Genomic DNA, 24,148 nt, shown 5'->3' on the forward strand with positions numbered 1-24,148 from the left:
TCATAAAATTTCTATTTTATTTGGCCAATGTGTTCAATCCCAATATCATGGTAGAAATGCCTGAAGAATGGCATCATCTGATCCAGCCCGTGTCTTTGGCCAGTCTCAGCCTGGGAATCAGGGGTCCTGGTTCTCTCGTGCAGACACACTGGAAGAAAGCCCAGTGGTCCCAGAGCAGACGTGGAGACCAGGGGACTTGTCCAGGGTCCTAGGACCACTGTGTCCTCCTCCAAGTGCGGCAGGCCCACACACAGACAGGACCCAGAAGTTTCCTTCAGCCACAAACTGCAAAGCCAGGCTAGCACTGGCCCACGGTGGAGGAGGGTGACTGTCCAGCCCGGCCTTGTCCCCCCGGCACAGGGGTCTGGTGTCTCCCAGGGAGGCCCGGCCTCAGCGGGACAAATGCCCTGATGGAGAGACTTGTCCAAACGTCCCACACTGATGGAACTTAAGCGAGACATTATCGGTGTGAGTTCCCAAACGTTTAGCAAGCACTCAGGACGAAACTCACGTACAAAAAAGTACATCATGATTTAGAAAATTAAGCCCATCAAGATGGGCTGGCCTGGAGATAAATCCCTTTCCAAAAATTGAAAAGCAAAAGGAAGAGATGGGTGTGAGTGTACATGTCTGTTAGAGTGAGTGTGGCTTTGGAAAGATTCCCTGGGTTCCGAGGGTGTGCGCTCCTGGGCTCCGGAGGCGTGAGCTGCTGGCGCATGTGGTCCCCGAGGTGTCAGTCTGGGGGGCCCAGGTCTGTGTTCTCCATTACAGTTCATCTTTCACAGCTTTCTGATCATCATCTTCCTCCATGTCTGGCTCTAAGGCTTCTTCTAGGTCCAGGTCCTAGATTCAGAGGAAAAGAGTGGTCCAGGGTCCCTGAGTGCCATGGCTAAGCGGGAGCTGGCCTTCAGTCAAAAGGCAGCCAGCCCTGGTTGTGACAGGGACCTGGGGCTCTCCATAAGATGTTTGACCATGAGGTAGCAGCAAAACCACCTAAGGCAAGGGCCTTGTTAAACATGGCCCGACTTCCCAGTCCCTTCGAAGGCTGTACCCCAGTGAGCCTCCAGAGGGAGCCAACAGGCCTGGGCCCCAGGGAAGTGCAAGCTGTTTACCAGTACTTCCCGGAGGGCCCCACTGGCCCAAAGGACCCTTTCTTCCAGAAAGACAAATGGGGTGAGGGGTAAGAGAGGGAGAGCGAGAGAGCACGCTGCTCCTGAACTTAGGGTCCTGGTGGCTCAAACTATCTTTTTCTTGGGGGGGGGTGGGGGGGTGGAGAAGGGGAGTCCAGGAAGCTAGGCAAGGTGGCTCACGCCTGTAATCCTAGCTACTCAGAAGGCTGAGAACTGAGGATCAAAGTTCAAAGCCAGCCTGGGCACTAAAGTCCATGAGACTTTTTTTTTTTTTTTTGGTGGGTGATGGGACTTGAACTCTGGGCCTGGGCACTGTCCCTGAGCTCTTCAGCTCAAGGCTACCACCTACCCCTGGAGCCACAGCCCCACTTCCCTTGTTTTCTAGAGTTAATTGGAGATACGTCTCAGGTCCTTTTGCCACTGCCATAGGACGTGAGCTGATCTGGACTAGATGGAGTTCTTTTTGTAGTACCAGAAGTTGAACTCTGGGCCTCAGGCACCCTGCTACTTGACTCACGCCTATAACCCTCATTTTTGCTAATTATTTTGGAATAACAAGGGCTTTTCAGCAACTGGCCTGAGTGACCAGCACCCAGCACAGTGCAGGTGTGCTGTGTGGTCGGGGACTTACACTCAAGGCCTGGCGTCTGATGCCATCTATTGAGCCAGGCCTCCAGTTTCAGGCTGGACTCTCTCCTATCACTTAAGCCACCCCTCCACATCCAGGTTCCATGCGGCTTGACTGAAGGTAACAGGCAGGCTGATCTGCTCCTGCTGGCTCTGAACCCCTAGCCTCAGGTCTCCACCTCCTGAGTGGTGACTCAAGTCCACTGGAGCCCAGGCTGTTCTCAGGACTGCCTGGATGCCTGTGTGACCGTACTCACCTCATCGTCGCCCGCCCCATCCTGGCCACCACTCTCCAAGAACTTCTTAAATCCATCCAGTGTCCGCTCCCCATTGTAGTCAATGACCTGTAAGAAGGCAGCTAGGGTGAGGAGGTGATTCTGATGAAAGCTCCAGGAAATAATAAAGAGTTCCCTCATCCTTATTGGATTTTCCATGGTTAATGTTGGTTTTAGAGCCAATCCTGTGGCTGGAACTCAGCCTGGGTGTCCTTAAGCTTTTTTTTTTTTAAACCAGTCCTGGGCTTAAGCTCAGGCCCTAGCACTGTCCTTGGACTTTCTCAAGGTTAGAGCTCTACCACTTGAGGAGCCTCAGCACCACTTCTGAATTTTTTTTTCCTATGTATATGGTGCTGAGGAATCGAACCTGGGTCTTCGTGCATGTTAGGCAAGCACTGTACCACTAGGCCAACCTCCTGGCCCTCCACTGTTAACGTTGTAACCAAGTTTGTTTCCTTTTATTGAAAATCAATTGGGCTTTAGATTGTCATGGAAATGCAAGCTCACACGAGCTGCCCCTGGTTTATTTTTTTATGGGTGAGGGGGGTTTAAACCTGGCCTGGGTGCTGTTCCTGAGCTCTTCAGCTCAAGGCTAATGCTCTACCACTTTGAGCCACAGAGCCACTTCTGGCTTTCTGATGGTAAACGGGAGATAAAAGTCACACAGGCTTTAGTGACTGGGTTGGCTTAGAACCTCGATCCTCAGATATCAGCCTCCGAGGCATGAGCTACTGGCACCCTGTGCCCCTCATTTCCACAGAAGTCCCCTGGACCACTTCTGCAGAAAGTAGACAGGCTGTTGTTTCATCTGTGTCCCTAAGCCAACAGCAAGTCCCCAGAGCAGTTGTCACCCTTCCCTAACTGCAGCTGGGTTGCCGCCTCCAAGAGGGTGTGATGCCTCTCAGTGGAGTATCAGGCCTACATAGCTGGCAGGGAGCGGGGTAGCTGACAAGCCAAAACCAGTCTGACATGAAGGGGGAAGAGGAAGCGAGTGTAGAACAGTAAATCCGTGTCACACACTTAAAGGAAGTGGTGCTGTGGCTCAAGTGTAGAGCACTAGCCTTGAACAAAAATGTAATCAAGGACAGTGCCCAGACCAAATTCAATCCCCACGACTGGCCAGGAGCATGGCCTAGTGCTTGCCCTGAGTACGATGCCTTGGTACCACCTACAAAGAAAAAAATGAGGAGGAGAAAACCTGTCTCCTTTTAAAAAGGAAGGAGCTGTGCACTGAGGTCCACGCCTATCACCCTAGCCACTCAGGACACTGAGGTCTGAAGGTGCCACTCGAGGCCAGCCTGGGCAGGAAAGGACTTGAGCCTTAAATACCAGGAAACAGGAAGTGGCACTGTGGCTCACAATTATAGAGAACTAGCCCAAGCCCGAGTTTAAGCTCCACAGCTGACAACAGAAACAAACCAAACACGTGGACGGTGGACGGGACGGCGGGCGGGCGGGCGGGCGGGCGTACCTTTCTGTCTGCGCTGGCGGGGAAGAACTTCAGAGTGGGGAAGCTGTGCACTTTGACCGCCTCCACCTCGTTGGCTGTGGAGTCCATCTTGGCGATGACAATGTTGTCATGATCTTTGTATGTCTCTCCCAGTTTATCCCAAATGGGGGCCAGCTGCTTGCAGTGACCGCACCAGGGAGCATCTGCAAGGAGAGTCGTGCTGAGGGCCCGGGCCGGTCACAGCAGTCTGCGCATGCCCGTGCCAAGCCGCAAGCCTCGCAAAGTGCCCTAATGGAACAAGCGGGGTGGCTGGAGACGCTCACTTACAGAACTCCACAAAGACGTTCTTCTTCTCATCAAAAGCAATCTCCTCAAAGTTCTTGCCAACCAGCACTTTGACGGGCTGCTTGTCCCAGTCCTCGGGTAGCTCCTGGCTCATAAGGTGAGGCTGGAGGACAGAGAAGGGTAGTCAAGGAGGGTTGCCGTGATTCGCACACGCAGCCTGTCACAGCCTCTGCTGTCCTCCTCAGGACATCACAGCTCTGGTGCCAGGAACCTGGCATGAGAGGGCTGGCCCCAGAAGGCAGGCCAGTGGAAATGGGTAACTGGGCCGACAGTACAAGAGGAAGGCTTCTCTCGTCCCTGAGAAATACTGGGAAGTGGCTCTGCCTGGCACCCTACTCGGGAGGCTGGGATCTGAGGGCTGCACTTCAAACCACACCAGGCAAGAAAGTCTTAAGATTTTGTTTTGGTTTGTCAGTTGTTGGACTTGACTCAGGGACTGAGGCTCTTCAGCTCTAGGTGAGTGTTCTACCTCTTTGAGCCACAGCACCACTTCCGTTTTCTGGTGGTTAACTAGAGGTAAGAGTCTCATTGCTTTAGTACCTGGGCTGACTTTGCACCTTGATCCTCAAACCTCAGCCTCCTGAGTAGCTAGGATGACAGGCGTGAGCCACCAGTGCCCAGTAGTCAAATTTTTACCCTCAATAAACTATCAAAAAAAAAAAAAAAAAAAGGCCGGGAGTTTGGCCTAGTGGTTAAAGTGCTTGCCTAGCATGCACAGAGACGCGGGTTCGATTCCTTGGTACCACATATATAGAAAAAAAGCCGGAAGTGGTGCTGAGGCTCAAGTGGTAGAGCTCTAGCCTTGAGAAAGCCCAAGGACAGTGCTCAGGCCCTGAGCTCAAGCCCAGGACTGGCAAAAAAAAAAAAAAAAACAGAAGTAGAGGGCCGGAATTTGGCCTAGTGATAAAAGTGCTTGCCCAGCATGCACGAAGACCCAGGTTCGATTCCTCAGTACCACATACATAGCAAAAAGCTGGAAGTGGTCGTGTGGCTTAAGTGGTAGAGCCCTAGCCTTGAGAAAGTCCAAAGACAGTGCTCAGGCCCTGAGTTCAGTCCCCATGACTGGCAAAAAAAAAAAAAGCCAGAAAGCCAGAAGTGGAGTTGTAGATCAAGCAGCAGAGCAAAAGCAGCTCAGAAATAATTCCAGGCCCTTAGTTCAAGCCACAGGATGGGCACAAAAAATAAGAGATAGGGAAGAAATAGGGGTCAGGTGTTTGACCTAGTGATAGATTACTTGCCTAGCATACATGAAGACCCAGGTTTGATTCCTCGATACCACATACATATAAAAAGCCAGAAGTGGTGCTATGGCTTAAGTGGTAGAGCTCTAGACTTAAGAAAGTCCAAGGACAGGGGCCGGGAGTTTGGCCTAGTGGATGAAGTGCTTGCCTAGCATGCATGAAGACCCGGGTTCGATTCCTTGGTACCACATACATAGAAAAAAGCCAGAAGTGGTGCTGAGGCTCAAGTGGTAGAGCTCTAGCCTTGAGAAAGTCCAAGGACAGTGCTCAGGCCCTGAGCTTAAGCCCAGGACTGGCACAAAAAAAAAAAAAAAAAAAAAAAGTCCAAGGACAGGACAGGCCTGACGGCTTACGCCTGTAATCCTAGCTACTCAGGAGGCTGAGATCTGATGATCGAGGTTCAAAGCCAGCCCAGGCACTAGAAAGACCAAGAGACTCTTATCTGCAATTAATCACCAGAAAATCAGAAATGGCACTATGGCTCAAGGGGTAAGGTGGTAGCCTTGAGCTGAAGAGCTCAGGGACAGAGGTCAGGCCCAGAGTTCAAGTCCCATGACCAACAAAAAATATTTTTAAGAAATCCTAGAAACGCCATCTCTACTATAACCAATAAAAAGCTAGATGCTTAGCTCATGTGGTAAAGCATCAGTCAGGCAAAGAAGTAAGGCCAGAGCTCTGAATCGAACACCAATAGCCACAAAGGGAAGCCAGAAGTGGTGCTGTGGCTCAAGTGGTAGAGTGCTAGCCTTGAATGTCCTCAGATTTAGAGGACAAAACTCCAGAGAATTGGAGGCAGCGAAGCCCAGCCCCACGGGCTCTGCTTTGTAAGGAGAGAGGACTGCAGCCAGCCCAACCAGGCCAGGCACCTTGATCTTGCCCTCCAGGAAGTGGTGGCAGAACTCGGTGATCTTCTCTGCTGTCAGCTCGTCTGAGTCGGGCTTGTACTTGGTCATCTCCTCCTCCAGGGTGATAAGCCGCACCGCCGGGCACTCCTCCTTCTTGAGGCCAAAGAACTCGAGGATGCGCTGGTTGTCGGCATGGTCGCTGTCGATGAAGATAAACAGGATCTTGGGGAGAAAAGGCACACTGAGAAGGGCCCACACAGGCTCCTCCCCAGAAGCAGCCAGGCCCAGAACTGCTCCTGTACATCAGACCCTGGTGGACCACACTACGAGGCAGCCACAGAAGACCTGCAGGTCCTGGGAACAGCCCCGCAAGGTCAAATGTCCAGTAGCCTACCTTGCCCTTGAAGCCCTCAGCGGCTTTCTTGAAGTTACTCAGTTTGCCATCGTAGTCAGACACGCTTTTCGGCAGGAACAACAGGATGTGCGTCTTGATTTCACCCCCAAAAATCTTTGGAGCTGTCTGTTACAAACGCAACTTATTGTTACTAGGTCAGAGGCACCCACGTTCCTGGGTGCTGTCCCTGAGCCCTTCAGCTCAGGGTTACCACCCTGTCCCTGGAGTCACAACCCCCCCCTCCCGTTTTCTAAAGGTTAATTGGAGATAAGAGTCTCAGGTCCTCTTGTGCCGGGCTGGCTTTGAACCCCGATCCTCCGATCTCAGCCTCCTGAGTAGCTGGGATGACAGGCGTGAGCCACGCTGCCTGGTACACACACAGAGCTTTTACAGACTCTCCTCCCAGGGGCCTCACGACGGCCAGCCGCTGGGACAGAGTAACTCACCTGCTCCGTGAACTCAATGACCAGAGGCAGCTGGTTGTGCTTGATGAAGTCCAGCAGGTTCTCCTTGGTGACCTCGCCCTCGAAGTTGTTTCTTCCTTCATCGAACTGGCAACAGAAGGAGACTGTGAGCAAGGCTGCTGCGTCAGCCATGGGGCAGACTACCCAGGTCAGCCAAGCAGTGTCTGGTCCTCTCAGCAATGAAGGCTGACACGTTCGTTCCCTGTCAGCCGAGACTGGACACAGCCATCACCCGGTGGCCACCACGAAGTCTACAAACTGGCTTTACACCCACAACTCGAGCCAGCGGTTCTTGGTCTTTTGGATCCTCCAACTGTTGGGCACACAGGCAGCAGAAATGCCACAGGAGAGACTGGACCCTCTGCTGACAGGCAGGCAGAGGAGGCCCTGACACAGCTGCCTCTCCAGGGCCAAGACAGAGGAGCTTCCCCACACCACCACTAACTGTGGGCCTGGACACTGACCTTGAGCTTTACCACTTGAGCCCCAGCACCACTTCCGGCCTTTGCTGTGCATGTGGTATGGAGGAATGGACCCCAGTGCTGGCCACCTCCCATCATAACGCCCGGTTCCACCTGGCTCACAAGCGGCCAGCGCTCATTGGATCTGGATTCACCAGAGAAATGTGCTGTCCCACGAGGCTGAAAGGGCTTAGCACGCCGAAGGGCCAAGCACTTACCCAGCGTGACCTGCAAGTCCTGAGTCTGCCCCTAGCACCACAGAACAAAAGTGCCCTGTGCTATGTGCTGTTTCTCCTCTGCCCAGGCGTGCTCCTCGCCCCGTGCACCCTCCGTGGAGAGGAAGAACTGAGTGCCATTGAAGTCCAGCCAGCGCTGGTGGCTCATGCCTACAGCCCTAGCCATTCAAGTGGCTGAGATGGGAGGACTGCAGTCTGAGGCCAGCTTAGGAAGAGAAGTCTTCAGATCCTATCTCCAGTTCTAAACTAGTATGGCTCAAGTGGTAGAGCACAAGGTCAAGCAGCCCCAGTGGCTCACACCTGTAACCCCCGCGGCTCAGGAGCCTGAGCTCTGAGAACCACTGACTTGGAAGGAGGCAGTGTAGAGCAGAAAATTCCATGAGCCTCTTATCTCTAAATAACTACCCAAAAAGCCAGAAGGAGAGCTGTTGCTCTAGTAGCACACGATGGGCACACATACAAAACCACCACTGAGCTTGCGCGGAGGTCACGCCCCCTTGGGCACTGGGCCGGGCCAAGTCCTCCATCCAGGGATACCCCACCAGGCCAGGACCCTCCTCCTGCAAAACAAGGTCTCCCCCTTGGCAGGACGTGAGCACTACTGGGCATCTGGGTCCGGATAGGACCTAGGCAATTTTGGCACACAACAATCCTTCTGTCTATTTTGGTAAAAACAAGCAGCTCCTATTTACGGGAGCCGGCCGGGGCAGCCTGACGGGGACCCTGGGTCAAGATCAGTGCCGTGTCCACATCTTTGTCCTGGACACTGATCCTACTGGGCCACAGTGACAGCTAGCGTGACAAGGCCCAACACGGAAGAGGCTGCTGGTCCCGTGCTCACTCCTAACATTCTCAAATAACTAAGAAGGGCCGGGAGTGTGGCCTACTGTAGAATGCTTGCCTAGCATGCATGAAGACCCGGGTTCAATTCCTTGGTACCACATACATAGAAAAAAGCTGAAACTGGTGCTGTGGCTCAAGTGGTAGAGCTCTAGCCTTGAGAAAAACCCAAGGACAGTGCTCAAGCCCCGAGTCCAAGCCTAGAATTGGCAAAAAATAAAATAAAAAAATAAAATAAAAATGCTGAAGGGGGGCCTGGGAATATGGCTCACTGGTAGAGTACTTGCCTAACATGCATGAGGTTCTGGGTTCAATATCTCAGTAACACATACACAGAAAAAAAAAAGCTGGTGAAGTGGCTCACGTCTACAATCCTAGCCACTCAGGAGGCTGAGATCTGAGGATCACAGCTCAAAGCCAGGCCAGGCACTAAAGTCTGTGAGACTCTCATCTCCAATTAACTACCAGAAAACAGGAAGTGGTGCTATGGTTCAAGGGGTCGGGCGGTAGCCTTGAGATGAAAAGCTCAGGAACAGTGCCCAGGCCCAGAGTTCAAGCCCCACAATCAAAACACACACACACACAAAGCTACCAGTCAAAAGCAGCTCCCTGTGCCTGTCAAGAGACCCTGCCCAAGGCCTTGAGCTCCAGGAGTCCAAAGGCCACAGTATGAAGTGACATGAAGGCCACAAGGCCTCAAGGTGACCCTGAGGCGAAGCCACGAGGATTCAGGGTAACTGTTGCCTGGGGTCAGCTTAGGGACAAGGTTCTGTCAGCAATGGAGAAAGCAACACCACCCCCTGCAGACCAAACCCTGCCCTGCCCTGGGGAAGCCACACAGGCCACTCACCTTCTTAAAAAGGACCACCCCATCTTTGGTGAGCTGGTATTTGGAAAAGACATCACTGTTGGACGTGATCCCAAAGGGTATGTCATCAATGGTCTCTGCTGCCAGCAAAAACTGCTTGGCAAGGTCTGACTCTACATCCTAGAAGAAGGAAAACATGAGGTGCTACCAAGTACTGCCAGGGTCAGCAGCAGGACAGCCACCATGGGTCCTAGAAACCTTGGACAACAACAGAAACCGAGACTCTACCTGGAAGAAGCCGATGACCGACACCTCGCTGGATTCCACCAAGGACTCGGCAGCCGCAGTGTCTGCCAGAGTGGTTGCAGCTGGGCCTGTACGCTTCTTCAGCCAGTTCACAATGTCGTCAGCTTCTCTGCCAGCTAGACGCCAAACAAACGGGCTCCCTCGTGACACGGCACTACCCACTCGCTGGAGCTGTGTCCAGCAAGTTTAGGACCCTGGAGCAAGTCTGCTGCCCTCATACTTGGTAGCTCCCAGCCTGGTACTGCCTGTCACTTCCAGAACCTAAGACTGCCTGTGCTTCCAGGGTGAAGTGTGGGCACCTCTGGGAAACAGGACCACAGCCCTCCCTCCCTCCCTGTGCTCCCTCTCTATTTTCTGCCTGCGGAAGTACTTTTCTTGCAGTGCTTTCACACCAAGCTGTGCCCATAGGGAGGGATGTGGTTATTCAACCTCAATGCCAGTTCTACCACCTTGAAAACAGGCTCAACCTGACCCTGCCTGACGCCCTCAGGTAGGCCAGGCATTCCTATCCACTGCCTATCTTACCCATCTCACAGAGTGGTAAGAACGAGAGAAAGACAGAATGCTTCTGTGCCACCCAAAGCAGGCATAGCAACAAGAAGACCTTTGAAGAGGAGGCTCCTGAAGCCCTGCTTTCCTCTACCTCTGCACTTTACTCCCTGGACCAGGGAGATCGAGAAGCTCGTACAATTTTCAAGAAAGTGTGAAAAACAGCTGAAGTATCAGCTTATTAGTGGACTTGCGTCTTTTTATCTACAAAACCCAGGTCTTGATGAAGAATCCCAGTACTTAGAGGCTAGGCACTTTGTACTCAGCACAAGTGCACAGCCGGTCATGAGGCTAAAGAGGATGAAGAACTCAAGAGGATATCTGGCTCCTCATTCTGGCAAGCCAGCTTCAGGCTGCCCACCATTGGGTCTGACAGATGTCCTGTGAAACTGGTTTTAGAGACACACAAGCCCCAGTAACTACCTTTCCTATATCACAGCCTAGCCTCCACCAGAGCCACTTTGCCAAATGTTTGTGCAGCTTCAATTTAAGGTCTGTTCTGACAGCCAGATGCTGTGGCTGAGAAACCGCCACCCCCCCCCCCCACACTTATGGAAGGGTCCAATGAGTCAGAGCAGTGCTTAGCTTGGGTTGGCACACTGTAAGTGAAAGTAACTATCACCTAAGCGTTTCAATTACACTGCCACTCTTAGGAGTGATAGCTTGGAGCCTGAGCTGTGTGGTCAGGGCAGCGCTGGCCTTCCTCTCCTCCCTGTCCATCAGGCAGGCATCTGCAGACCACCCAGGATATTCCCAACAGCACTATCCACCCTAGATGGTCTCCACGGGACAGACGCCATCCTTTGGGGGATACAAGATCAGGACTCAAATGTCATCTGACATGCTTGCAACCCTGAGATAACTTTTACAGGGCCTTCAAGTACAGAGGCGGAGGGAGAATCCATTCAAAACAGGTCCCCCTCGAGTGCTCGAGGAGCACTGGGGAGGGCGCCACCCCACCTGTGTACTCCTTGGGAGCAGCTGTGTCTCCATTCTTGAAGAACTTGATTGTAGGGTAGCCTCGGACACCGTACTGCTGGGCCAAATCCGACTCTTCAGTGGCGTCCACCTTCGCCAGCCGGATCTCAGAGCCTTCAGCCTTCAGCCTGCCAGCTGCTGCGGCATACTCAGGGGCCAGGGCTTTGCAGTGCCCACACCAAGGCGCATCTGGAAAGGAGAGCAGAATGCTGGAGAGCAGCTCTGGATCCATAGCCATGGCTTCTCCTTCCAGCTCCCTTCCTGAAGACCTTATCAGCACACCAGATAACCCCTGGTGCACTGCAGAGGCTGGCTGATAGCTGGTGCTCTTGGGCAATACCAGAACAGAGGCCACAAACCATCAACCTCTACTCTGCCCCGTCACCACCAGTGCAGGAAGACAAGTCCTCCAATGATTCATAACTTCCTATTACCTGCAGGCAAAAAGCCAGTGCATTCCTAGGACTTCCTTTTAAGAATCTAGGAGAGTGGGGGGTGTGGCTCAAGGGAGAGAGTGCTTAGATAGCAACTCCAAGGCCCTGAGCTCAAACTCTTCTCTCTCTCACCACCCCCCCAAAACCAACAAAATCCAAGCAAAGTTAAGAAGTTGATGCCCTAGCCCTACGCCTAGCAAGAGCTCGTCTCCTGTGACGTCCATCTGTGCACGCCAATTCACATGTACACCTAAAGGTAGTGGCTCTGCATTTAGTGTGCAAACTGGGCAATCTGTCAGTGAGACTACCAGATGGGTTAGGAATAGGATTCCTGTAAATGTAACAGGAAGATGTAGGGTTCGGCTGGCTAAGAAGCAGAGATCTGGCATGTCAGGTTTAAGGTGGTGGAGGCAGGAGCGGGGAGTAATCAGCAGGGCCCGGCTCTGCGTCAGGTCGGGCTGGAATCTGCCATGGCTCACTAGCCCGTGCTGTAACAGAGGGACCGTGCCATGCGGACGTGGGGCACAAAGACACCTCGCAGGCTGGCAAGGCGGCCGGAGCCCGAGCCCGGCCTCCAGCCCGGGCAGGCGGGACGCTCTCTGGGAGGCTGGACCGTTCCGGCCGGGGACGGGCCGAGCTGAAGTCCGCGGGGGCGCGGGGGCGCAGAGAGCCCGCGAGGAGCCCCGGGCCGCCGCGGGCAGGTCGCGCGAGGAAGGCGCGGGCCCCGAGGCCGGGCGGGGGTCCCCGGCCCGCCCCGCCGCCCCGGCCGCCCCGGCCTCCCCGGCCCGCCCCGCCGCCCCGGCCGCCCCGGCCTCCCCGGCCCGCCCCGCCGCCCCGGCCCGCCCGGCCGGCCGGCCGCGGCGCACTCACAGAACTCCACCAGCAGGTACTTGTACGCCGACAGCGCCTCCGCGAAGTTGCTCTTCTTCAGCACCAGGACGTTGTCCTCCTCCTCTGGGGCGTCGGCGCCCACCCGGGCCGCCGTGGCCAGGGCGAGGCACAGCAGAGCTCGGGTCAGCATAGCGGACGTCTCAGCAGGCCGGGCGGTTCGGCGAGCGCGGCCGGGACAGCGGTGGGGGGGACGAGAGCGCGCGCCGGTCCCCGCCTCGCCTTTATAAATGCTGGGCCGGGGGCGCGCCCGCCCCCCCACCGCGCGGCGCCCGCGCGCGCCCTCGCGCGCCACCGTCCCCCGATTGGCCGGCTACCGTAGGACCCGCCCTCGCTCCGCTCGGATTGGATACTCACACTGGGCCTGACCCCGGAGTCGGAAACGCGGCGGGGCCGCCCTCGTCCTGGGCCAGGATTGGCGGAGGTGCTCGCGCTCGCTCGACTCCTCAGTCTCTGATTGGCTGTGGGTGGAGCCCTGTCTCTGCCTCGACTTCTGATTGGTGTTTCTTTTGCCACACTCTCTCCCGGCCTGGGGGAGCTACCGCTTTGGGCAGCCCGGTCTATGTGGCTTCGGATTGGCTAAGAGGTGCGCGCCACCCTGCCCGTTCCTTCGTCGAACGTGGCAGTGAGGCGGAGCCCTCCGCCGAGGGGCGGAGCTGCGCCTGCGCCTCGGAAACCCTTCGTGTTGCATTCTGACTGGACCGCGTATCCGTAAGTGGCACCGCCCGGGGCGCGCTGACCGGAAGTGGGGTGATGCAGCTTCCGGCGCGCGTGCAGCGCGTGCGAGTCCGGCGCTGCGCGCCCGGTAGGCTCGGGAGGCGGCCGTCCGCCGGCAGCCGCGCCCCCCGGGAGTCCCCCGGCGCCGTGCCCGGTGTGGGTCGAGGCTGCTGCGGGCGGCGTGGCGGACGCTGGGCGGGCGTCGGCGGGTGGCCTCGAGTCCCTTCCCCGGGCCCCCCTCCGCGGGCGGGAGGCTCAGCACGCTGGGGACACCCGGGGAGCCTGCGCCGGCGGCTGAGACCTGACGATCGCGGTTCAAAGCCAGCCCGGGCACCGGAATCCGAAGAGGAGCTGTGGCCCAAGTGGTGCAGTGCTGGTCAGAGCAGAGGAGCCCAAGGACGGGGCGGGCCCCGTCAAGGCGCGCGCGCACACGCGCACGCGCGCACACGCACACGCAGAGTAACGTCTCCAGTTGAGAAGATGGTAAGAAGATTTGAAAATGCGCTGTTGTACCTGGTAGAGTTTGCGTGTTGAGACATGGTTCTTGAGACGCGTCACCTCTCCTCTGTGGCGCTCGTCCACTTAAATGGGAGTCCATACCCTCAGGACATCTGCACACACCGCGCCCTGCAGTGGGACAGGGGTCGAAGATACTAGTTGTGCCTGCTGGGAGGTTGCTTGCTTTCCACAGGGGACATTGTAATAAGGCCTTAGCGCTTGTCCACTCACTCCATGACAACTATTAACAACTGTTGCACACACATCTCTTCTGCTTTCCTGTAGCGATTGCTTCAGGTCTGCTACATTATCTTCTGACAACTTGTTACACAAACTACAATTAAGGGCCAGAGGCAAAAAAAAAAAAGTTTTAAACTATCTTAAGTGTAACAGATGTTTTAAGGATTAAATGCCTAAATACTGGCATGTGTTTTGTCCGCGGAAAAGGAAAGAGCAGAGGGATTTGAGGTGCCACACTTGGGTTGATCTGAAAGTAGCTTAGCCTCAGGAAATACAACAAAAGTATGAAAGAGAAAGGCTCACAGGTGAGCTACTCACAAACCCCAATCTGAGAACAGTCCAGGTGCATAAGGCACACAACACAGCAGCTGTGGTTGAGTCTCAGGTTGGCTCTGGGCTGCCAAGGTAGTTAAACACATTCTGTGGACAACTGCTTTGTTAGGGTAGCAGAGGCCAGGCCTATGTTCTGAAGTCCAGGTGTGGCGAAGGCCAAGCTGACAGTATGTTAAAACCAGGTACTTAGCATGTGTCGTAGATGGTCACTGTACTGTACTTTAAACATACAAGCTGGGAGCTGGCTTATGCCTGTTAATCCTAGCTACTCAGGGCTACCTTATGATCTGAGGATCATGGTTGAAATCATGCCAGACAGAAAAGTTCATGAAACTCCCATCTTTTTTTTTTTTTTTTTTTTACAGTCTTGGGGTTTGAACTCAGGACCTGGGCACTGTCCTCTTGGGCTTTCTTTTTTTCTTTTTTTTTTTCCCCATATATTATTTATTGTAATTAATAGAAGGGTTACATTATATTCACCAGCTAGAAGGTGCATTACTTCACAAACATTGATACCCTTTCTCATGTTTGGTCCCCATTTCCCAACCCCCTGTCCTGGGACTTTCTCAAGGCTAGAGCTATACCACTTGAGTCACAGCATCATTTCTGTCTTTTTCTATATATGTGGTACCAAGGAATCTAACCTGGATCTTCATGCATCCTAGGCAAGCACTCTACCACTAGGCTACACTCCTGGCCCATCTTAATTAACAAGGAAAAAAAAGCCAGAAGTGAAGGACATATGGTTCAAATAATAGAGTACCAGCTTTCCCCCCCATCCCCCAGCCCCATTCTAAGGCTTGAACTCAGGGCCTGGGCACTGTCCCTAAGCCTCTGTGATCAAGACTACTGCTCTACCACTTGAGCTACAGTGTCATTTCCAGCTTTTTCTCAGCAGTTTGTTGGAGTTAAGAATAAAGCTGGGCATTGGTAGCTTATACCTGTAATCTTAGCTACTCAGTTAGTTCTGAGAATCCAGGTTCAAAGCTTGCCCAGGCACGAAAGTCTGAAGTCTATGCAACTTTTATCACCAAGTAGCCACCAGAAAACCAGGAGAGGCACTGTGGCTCAAGTGGTAGAGTACTAGCCTAGAGCTGAAGAGCCCAGGGACACACCTGAGTGCCAGCTTTGAGCAGAAAAATTAACCAACATTGCAAGGCCCAGAGTCCAGTCCCTTGTCCTAGCACATAAACATGCAATAGCAGCTGGCTTCTCTTCTCCAGTCACCTCTGCCTGTCCTGTATTGGCCTCCTACACTGGCACACAACTTGGTTGATTCTTCTGAGAATTCTCAGGGGTCAGAATCTCTTGGGCAAGAGATTCTGTGTATCTGGGGTTGTTTCGTAGCTTGGTATAGAGGGTACATCCAGTCCCCTGAATGTGGGCTGATTCATGTGAACACCTACTGGCCTCAGCCCTGAGAGGAGGGTGGCTTTTCCCAAGGCTTGTCCCTTCCTTCCAAGAGCAGCCATGGGGAGTCAGGGGTTGGTTTTTCCTTAAGGCCCAAGCCTCGTAAGTGTTGTGCCCTTGGGCCAGGGCACATTCTGTAGCAGTGTGACTGGCTCCTCTTCCACCAGGAGCTTCAGGACAGGACACCCATTGGCGAGTCCCACCTTCAGAGCTCCCAGATGCCCATCAAATATGGGTTGAGCTGCTGTGTAATCAAATGTTTTAAGTAAAATTACTTCCAAGACTTCTCAGGAGGGGCTGCAAGTTTGACCTAGAGGTCCTTGCTTAGCATGCATGAAGCCCTGGGTTTGATTCCTCAGTACCACAAACTCAGAAAAAGCCAAAAGTAGTGCTGTGACTCAAATGGTAGAGCACTAGTCTTAAGGCTAATGCGCAGACTCAGAGGATCAAAGTTCAAAGCCAACCCCGGGCACAAAAGGACCTGAAACTCTTGCCTCCAATTAACCTCTAGAAAACAGGAAGTGGGGTTTGGCTCAAGGATAGGTTAGTAGCCTGGAGCTGAAGAGCTCAGGGGCAGTGCCCATGTCCAGTTCAAGCCCTATGACCCACAAAAAATAAATAAGTAAATAAATATTCTCAGGACAGCTGGATACTGATGGCTCATACTCGTAATCACAGCCCCCATGTACTGACAGGCCGGACTAGTGTAGAATGGTGCAGGGAATGGCAAGCATGGACCTGGGAGTGTGGCCTAGTGGTAGAGTGCTTACCTAGCATGCATGAAGACCTGGGCTCAATTCCTCATTACCACATACATAGAAAAAGCCACAAGTGGGGCCAGGAGTGTGTCCTAGTGGTAGAGTGCTTGCCTAGCATGCACGAAGACCTGGGTTTCATTCCTCGGTACCGCATACATAGAAAAAAGCCAGAAATGGTGCTATGGCTCAAGTGGTAGAGCTCTAACCTTGAGAAAGTCCAAGGACAGTGCTCAGGCCCTGAGCTCAAGCCCAGGACTAGCAAAAAAAAAAAAAAAAATAGGTGTAGAAGAGAACAGCAAGCATTCAAGCATTCTTGCCAGTCATGCTAGTTGATTAGTTAGCCACATCACTGAGACCTGTTACCTCCTCAGCAGAAGACAAGTCCATTTGGCAGCAAAAGCTGATGGCCATGGACAGAGGGAGGAGAGCAGAGCAGGTTCTGCAGTGCCAGGCTGCACAGCCACCTTGGCCACCTTGGCGTGGGACCAGCAGGATCACTTTAGACTTGGGACCCAAGTGACACGTCAGGTCTCTTATGCAGGCAGGCACTACCTTTTGTTAACCTGCACTGGAGGAGCAGAGCAAAGTCCTTGTGGTTGGCTGTATGCCTACATAACTTGGCACACAGGGTCTGAGTTCACAGGTCTATCAGCTAGGAAAAGCCCAGGGTGAAAAAGATCAAGATTTCTACCTGATAAAAAGAACTGCTGAGGGGCTGGGAGTGTTGCCTAGTGGTAGAGGGCTTGCCTAGCATGCATGAAGACCTGGTTTCAATTCCTCGTCACCACATACATGGACAAAAGCCACAAGTGGTGCTGAGGCCCAAGTGGTAGAGCTCTAGCCTTGAGAAAACCCAAGGACAGTGCTCAGGCCCTGAGTGCAAGCCCAGGACTGGCAAAAAAACAAATAAAAACCTGCTGAGCCTGGCACTTGCTGCTGGCTCACAGCTATAATCCTAGCCTGGGAGGAAAATTTTCTTAGACTTATCGCCAACAAACTATTCAAGAAAACAAACAAACCTGCCAGAAGTGGAAGTGTGGCTTTATTACTAGTTTTAGCCTTCAGCTCAGTGATAAGCTCCTAGGCCTGAAGTTCAAGCCCCGGGACCACCACAAACCAAACTGCTGAAACAGCTGAAACCAGGTGTGGGGCCCAGTCCTGTAACCCTAACTACTGTGGAGACTTAAGTTCACAGCTGGATGCCAACCTTGGCAGAAAGTTCACTACATGCTAGCTTGAAAATAACTATCAAAAGGTTGGGAGTTTGGCCTAGTGGTAGAGTGCTTGCCTAGCATAAACAAAGACCTGGGTTCAATTCCTCAGTACCATATATATAGAAAAAGCTGAAGTGGTGCTGTGGCTCAAGTGATAGAGTGTTAGCTTGGAGCCAAAAAATCTCAAGGACTGTGCCGAGTTCAAGTCCTAGGACTGGCAAAAAAAAAAAAATCAGCAGCTGGGCGCTGGTGGCTCATACCTATAATCCTGACTTCTCAGGAGGCTGGGATCTGAAGATCAGGGTTCAAAACGAGCGTAGGCATTGAGACTCTTATTCCCAATTAATCGCCAGAAAATAGGAAGTGGCAGTGTGGTTCAAGTGGTAGAGCACTAGCCTTGAGCTGAGGAGCTCAGGGACAGTGCCCAGGCTCAGAGTTCAAGTCCCAGGACCAACTTAAAAAGACAGGCAGAACAAAAGAACAAAAAGAAAGAAAATAACAGCAAAAGGCAGGGCTAGGGGCAAAGCTCAATTAAGAGCTCCAGCCTAGGGGCCGGGAGTTTGGCCTAGTGGTAGAGTGCTTGCCTAGCATGCATGAAGACCCAGGTTCGATTCCTTGGTACCATATACATAGAAAAAAGCCGGAAGTGGTGCTTAGGCTCAAGTAGTAGAGCTCTAGCCTTGAGAAAGTCCAAGGACAGTGCTCAGGCCCTGAGCTCAAGCCCAGGACTAGCAAAAAAAAAAAAAAAAAAGAGCTCCAGCCCAGTAAACATGAGACCTTGAATCCAAACCTCAGTCCTGGGTTGGATGATGTATGTGAGACTCCATCTCAACCAAGGGTTGGATATAGTAGTGAGTGTGTGTCTTCTCAGTGACAAAGGGATACACAAGAGCGTCACAGTCCAGGCTAGTGCAGGCATAAAACAAGATTCATCTCTGTAATAGCCACTGCAGCCAGGTACTGGGTACTCCTGCAATCCCAGCTACTCGGGAAGATGAGATGGGAGGATTGCTATTCCAAGCCAGTCTGGGCAGGGAAGTTCATGAGACTTATCTCCAGGTAACCACAAAAATGCCAAAATGGGCAGGAGAAACATTTTTTTTTTTTAAACTAGTCCTGAAGGCCAGGAGCTTGGCCTAGTGGTAGAGTGCTTGCCTAGCATGCGCGAAGACCTGGGTTCAATTCCTTGGCACCACATATGTAGCAAAACTAGTCCTGGAGCTTGAACTCAGGGCCTGGGCACTATCCTTGGGCTTTCTCAGGGATAACAACTCTTCTACTTGAGCCACAGCACCACTTCTTTTTGCTTTTTCTTTATATGTATTACCCAGGCTTCATGTATGCTAGGCAAGCGCTTTACCGCTAGGCCACACTCTTGGCCTGAACTTTTTTTTTTTTTTTTTGCCTAGGCCTCAGGGCCTAGGCACTGTCCTTAAGACACGCTTTGCTCAAGGGTAGTGCTCTGCCACTTGAGCTACAGCTCCACTTCCAGCTTTTTCTGTGTATGTGGTGCTGAAGGAATGGAACCTGGGTCTTCCTGCATGCTAGGCCAGCACTCCACCACTCAGCCCACTCCCAGCCCCAGATGTTTCTATTGCTCATCAGGGAGCTGGAAATGGACTGGTGCTGGCAGCCCCCGCCCCTGCCTGCCAGACGCAGCTCTGTAGACACCAGATGGTCTCTACTACTGGATCTGGGGTGGACAGTTTCTGCAGGAAGACGACAGCCTTTATCCTCAGTGCCTCCCAGAGAGGGCGACAAGGCCGGCTGAGGGAGCTGCTTCCCTCCATAGGTGCTAGTGCCGAGCCAGGGGCATCGCCAGGACCCAGCAGGACTACAATACACGGAATAGGGTCTCTGGCATCTGTCCCTTCCTAGCTGCCTACGTGTGGAATGAGCCTGCTTTCCTGCAGCCTGGAGCAGGCTGGTTCCACCCTGCAAAGGCCAGAAAAGGGTGGGTTCTGCAGTATCTCCTCCAGCCAAGTCTCCATCACCATCCACCCCTCCCCACCCAGATTGGTGTTTGTGGGGTTCTCCACTGAAGCCTGGGCGTTCCTGCCGTCAGCGGGGATGGTGGGTGTGACCTACCTGCTTCTCATACTCCCCTACCAGATCCTTCCCCCTCAAGGTAGCCCAAGCCTGACCCCTTCCCCCGGGGAGCCCTTAGGGAAGTAGCACAGCGACTTGCTGCTGGTGTGAACCCTGGGCCATTCCTGAACGACCCCGTCCCTAGGCTCACCACACTTGCAGTCAGCATTCTTCATCTGTCTGGCTCCCGTGTAGACTGGCATTCCCTGGAAGGCGGGACAGTGTCCACTTGTGGGACTCCAGCTCGCCAAGTGGAGCAGGCCCAGGATGCCCAAGGCCAAGGAAAAGCAGCCTCCTACCCTCCACCCCAGCTTCCTTAAGGTTCTAGGAGCCAGGCGCAGCTGTACCACAGGGCTGGGCCTGTGCTTCCCCCAGGGACACCGAGCTTCCCACTGGGCTCCCAGGGTCACTTCCTAATCAACTCTCAAGGCAAACAGCAGAGACCCCTGGGCTCCTTCAGGGCGTTTATTTCCCAGTCAGAAGAGAAGCAGGGACAGGCTTGTCTGCCTGTCAAGGCCTGGACCTGGCAGACACCACAGGGGACTGGGGACAGGGAGGGGAGGCACAAGAGACAGCTCCCAACTGTGTGTGCACTTGGTCCCACACTGTCCTGGCTGGGTCCGGGAAGGGCCTGCCTGGGGATGGTGGCAGGGCAGAGCAGCAGGCCTGCCGACCCAGAGGACAGCACAATGGAGGCAATAAATACTGACAGGCCAGGCACGAGGTTCCAGGCCGTGAGGCCTAGGTGAGACAAGTAAGGCTCGGCCGCTGTCTTTGCCCCTCCGGGGCTCTCTGTGGAGAAGAGGCTGAGTGCTGCCCACTCAGAGCAGGCAGAGGCGAGGACGCCCGCCTCCCGGATGGGGCTGGAAGGCATAAGTTTTGGCAATCTGACCTTCTCCTCGCTGCGGGTGCAGCGCCCAGCCCTGGGCAGAAGGAGAGGGGCTGTTCAGGCCTCCCCGGGGCAGCAGCAGCCTGCCCCAGGCCTCCCCGGGGCACTGGGTCAGGAGGGCAGACAGGGCAGGGACGGGGAGACCACATGCTCATGCAGACGGGGTTACGAGTTAGCAACAGCCCCCAGCACGTTGTTCCACATGTTAAGGCATCATGGTTAGACAGTGACTGACAGCGACAGGTGGAAGGAGTGGCCAGGGGGTGGGGGCTGGGCACGCCAGTGCTCTAGAAGCCAGGGCCCAGCCCGCGCCTGGAGGGAAGTGGCAGAGGGAACCTGGGGGGACACAGAGAGGGGTGGGAAGCTAGGCTGGACTCCCACCCCCTGCACAGGCAGAAGCAGCAATGGGACGTGAAAGACCACAGGGACCAGGCAGGAGTGATGGTGGGGAAGGGCCCTGTCAGCACTTTGGTTTGGGGTGGGGGGAAGGACAGGGGGTGGGGCATGTCGGTCCTTCTGTCTGTCCGTCGCCCTGCCCGCCTCCTGGCTGGGGCTCAGTCCTTCCACTCCTTCTTGATGGTTAGATTCCACTCCCAGGACAGATGGTCAGTCTTGTCGTCGTCTGTGAAGCGGGACTTGACGTTGTAGCTGCCCCGGGCCAGCATGCCTTTGGGAGCCTCCTCCATGGGCGTCAGGAACTCGTACTCCTCTGCCCGGGGACCGTAGCTCCCCACCATGTACTCAGTCTTGTCAACTAGGGACGAGCAAGAGCAAAGCCGTCAACAGCAGCCCGGCCGCCCCTCCCGGGAGACTGTGGGCTGCCCTCTCCCCCCCCTCCACTCACTCTTCACGCCTTTCCTGTACGTGTGCTGCATGTACTTCATGCCTGACACAATCTCGCGGTTCACCTGGGAGAATCCACAGCGAGGGTCAGCCCACTCCACCACTCCTCCTGTCCCCAGCCCCAAGGCTCCTCCCGCAGCTTGCTCCTTACCCGGAAGGAGATTTTTATTTGGTATTCCACTCCCTCCTTCAGCACGAAAGACTGCTTCTTGAAGCTCTCCAGGTCACCTGGGTTAGGCCAAGAGGAGCGGACGCTCAGTTGGCTGCCTGAGAATCTACCCGGCCCTGGGGCGCCCGCCCCCCAGCGCCTGGCTGCGCGTCCCACATGCCCCACCAGAGGGCGCCAGCGCAGACAGCATTTTTAGGGCCTGAAGGCAGTGTGCCCGCTGGCCGCGCCCAGGGCCTCGGCATCCTCTCACCTGTCAGGTCCAGCTCCAGAGGGCCTGGGGAGGTGCTGCACACCAAGGTCAGACGGGTCACCACCACGTTAGGGACGTTGGGGTCTGTGGAGTGACAGTCCTCAGAACCGCGCCCCCAGTCTTCCCACATCACTGCCCCTCACGGCGGGGGGAGAAGGGGCCCTGGGAAGTGAGAAGTGGAGGCCAGGGGGCCTGGCCCGCTCGCCCGCCCCTCTCACCAGCAGAGACGGCCACACGGCCCAGCAGGGCCTCCTTGTACTTCCTCAGGCTCTCGTCGTCCTTGTCCAGCTCCTGAATCTCCTGGATGCTCTTCTGGGCGGGGGGCTTGTAATTGACCGAGTGCTCGTCCTCCTCGTTCTCGGCCGCAATCTGGGCCAGCTGCTCGGCCGTGGGCTCTTGTTCCGCCATGCTCGCTCCCGCTGAGACACCTGTGGGTGGGGCACGGCCGGGCTGAGGGTGGGCCGTGGGAAGCGCAGCCTCACCAGGCCTGGCCCCCGGGAGGGGAGCGGCGCACACAGCCTGTCGCCCGCACAAAGGACGCCCGGCCCGGGACGCCGGCGGGACCCCGAGGCTGGGCTGTGCGGGCGCGGGGACCGGGAGGCCGGCGGCGTTCGCCTCGCAGGCTCTCATTGGCCGGGGCGGTGCCAGCGGGCTGCCCCTCCGCGGCCCGGCAGCCCCGGTGCTCCGGCCGATGGCGCCTCCCGGCGCCTCACGGCAGAGGCCCTGCCCGCGCGCCCCACCCGGCGCGGGCGGCCCGGGCGCGGCCCGCACTTCCGCGGGGCCCCCATCGCGGCCGCGCGGCGGAGGGCGTCGGCCGCAGCCCCGGCCCCGAGGCGCCGCGGGGACCGGGCGCCCGCGCCCCGCCCGCCCGCGCCCCGGCGGCCGCGCCCCGCCCCGCCCGCCCGCCCGCCCGCCCGCCGCCGCCGCGGGCCGCCCGGCCACTCACCGGAGGCTCGACCGCCGCGCTCGCGCTCCCTCCCGCACCGAATGACGAACGTCGTCGGCCGCCCGCCGCCGGGACGGTCACTTCCGGGGTCACGCGACTTCCGCCCGGGCGCGGTCCGCCCGCGCATGCGCGGAGCCCCGCGGGGCCGGGGCGCGCCGCCATCTTGCGGCCGGCCTCGTGGGCGCGCCCCGCGTGGGCCGGCGGCCCCGAGCGTCCCGAGGGCCCCCCCCCGCGGGCGTCCGGAGGCCGGGGCCTGCCCTCCGCAGCCCGGGCCGCAGCCCCGGGCGCCCCGCGCCCTCTCCGGAGCCGCCTCCCCGCCCGCCCGGGCCCCGCCGCCCTGCCTTTGTCCCGGGCCTCCGCGCAGGCCGCGCCTCGTGGGCGTGCCGGCCCGCGGCCCTCGCGAAGCCCTCCTCCTCGAGTCCTGCCGGGGCATCGCAGTGGCCCCGGGCGTGGTGTGGTGGGCAGCCCGCCTCACGCCGGGCGGGCGTGTCCCCGAGCAGAGGCCCGGGGTCTAGAGGCCCGAGGTCCGGAGGCCCGGATGCTCTGGGCCGTGGAGGTCCGGAGGCCCGGATGCTCTGGGCCGTGGAGGCCCGAGGCTGGAGGCCCCCCGCCCGCTGCGGGGCCTCGGCCGTGTCCTGGCCGGCCCAGCCCGGCATGCGGCGCCCGGTGTGGTGATGAGGCCAGTCTGGGGTGGAGGACGGCCCCAGCAGGCCCCGCTTGAGGAAGTCCCCCCGACGCCGTGTTAGAGAGACATCTCACACTGGGCGTGCACGCACTGGAGACTGGACCCCGGCAGAGCCCTGCCACCCCGTGCCTTCCGGGGCAGTGATCGGAGGCCGTTCTGCCCGGGCTGGCCTTGAACTGTGATCCTCAGATCTCCGCCTCCTGAGTGGTTAGGATCACCGGTGTGCGCCATCACTATCCAGCTCTTTAGGGTTGTTTTCCGCTCTTGTATTTGAGCCCTGTTCCACTTCCATCTTTTTGGTGGTTAATTGCTGATAAGAGTGTCAACTGATTTTCCTGGCTGGGCTGGTTTTGATCCAGTATCTCAGATCCCAGTCTCCTGAGTATCTAATAGGTTACAGGCGTGAGTCACCAGTGTCCTGCACTATTCTGTTTTGTTGAATATGATAAATGCAAATGATAACAGGACATTCACCTAGCTCCCATGTAGGCCACCCATGTTTGCAAGTAAACTCCAAGTTTCCCAAGGGTGACATTTTTAATTCACAGTGATGTCTCAATACAGACAACAAAATAGAGAATAAAAACCTTCAGGGCCAGGAGTTTGGTCTAGTGGTAGAGTGCCGGCCTAGCATGCATGAAGACCTGGTTTCAATTCCTCAGTACCACATCCATAGAAAAAGCCAGAAGAGGGACCAGGAGTTTGGCCTAGTGGTTAAAGTGCTTGCCTAGCATGCATGAAGACCCAGGTTCGATTCCTCGGTACCACATACATAGAAAAAAGCCGGAAGTGGTGCTGAGGCTCAAGTGGTAGAGCTCTAGCCTTGAGAAAGTCCAA

General features: G+C 55.8%; 2 protein-coding genes across 2 annotated transcripts; both read right to left on the reverse strand.

Annotated features, from left to right (window-relative positions):
- P4hb (prolyl 4-hydroxylase subunit beta) lies at positions 1-12,475 on the reverse strand. The gene is made up of 11 exons (XM_090351372.1): positions 12,254-12,475; positions 10,932-11,138; positions 9,405-9,538; positions 9,159-9,296; positions 6,754-6,858; positions 6,308-6,433; positions 5,935-6,135; positions 3,810-3,930; positions 3,504-3,685; positions 2,015-2,101; positions 1-843 (listed from the first exon to the last, which is right to left on the reverse strand). Exons 1-11 carry the CDS (start codon positions 12,402-12,404, stop codon positions 766-768), a joined length of 1,530 nt encoding a protein of 509 aa, XP_090207498.1. The 5' UTR covers positions 12,405-12,475; the 3' UTR covers positions 1-765.
- A 7,501-nt stretch (positions 12,476-19,976) lies between these two features.
- Arhgdia (Rho GDP dissociation inhibitor alpha) lies at positions 19,977-22,718 on the reverse strand. The gene is made up of 6 exons (XM_090351375.1): positions 22,627-22,718; positions 21,899-22,108; positions 21,681-21,764; positions 21,413-21,489; positions 21,263-21,326; positions 19,977-21,172 (listed from the first exon to the last, which is right to left on the reverse strand). Exons 2-6 carry the CDS (start codon positions 22,086-22,088, stop codon positions 20,973-20,975), a joined length of 615 nt encoding a protein of 204 aa, XP_090207501.1. The 5' UTR covers positions 22,089-22,108; positions 22,627-22,718; the 3' UTR covers positions 19,977-20,972.
- Positions 22,719-24,148: the final 1,430 nt, after the last annotated feature.

Source organism: Megascapheus bottae, chromosome 17, assembly GCF_031878675.1.
Source record: "Megascapheus bottae isolate mThoBot1 chromosome 17, mThoBot2.hap1, whole genome shotgun sequence".
Classification (NCBI taxonomy): Eukaryota; Metazoa; Chordata; class Mammalia; order Rodentia; family Geomyidae; genus Megascapheus; species Megascapheus bottae.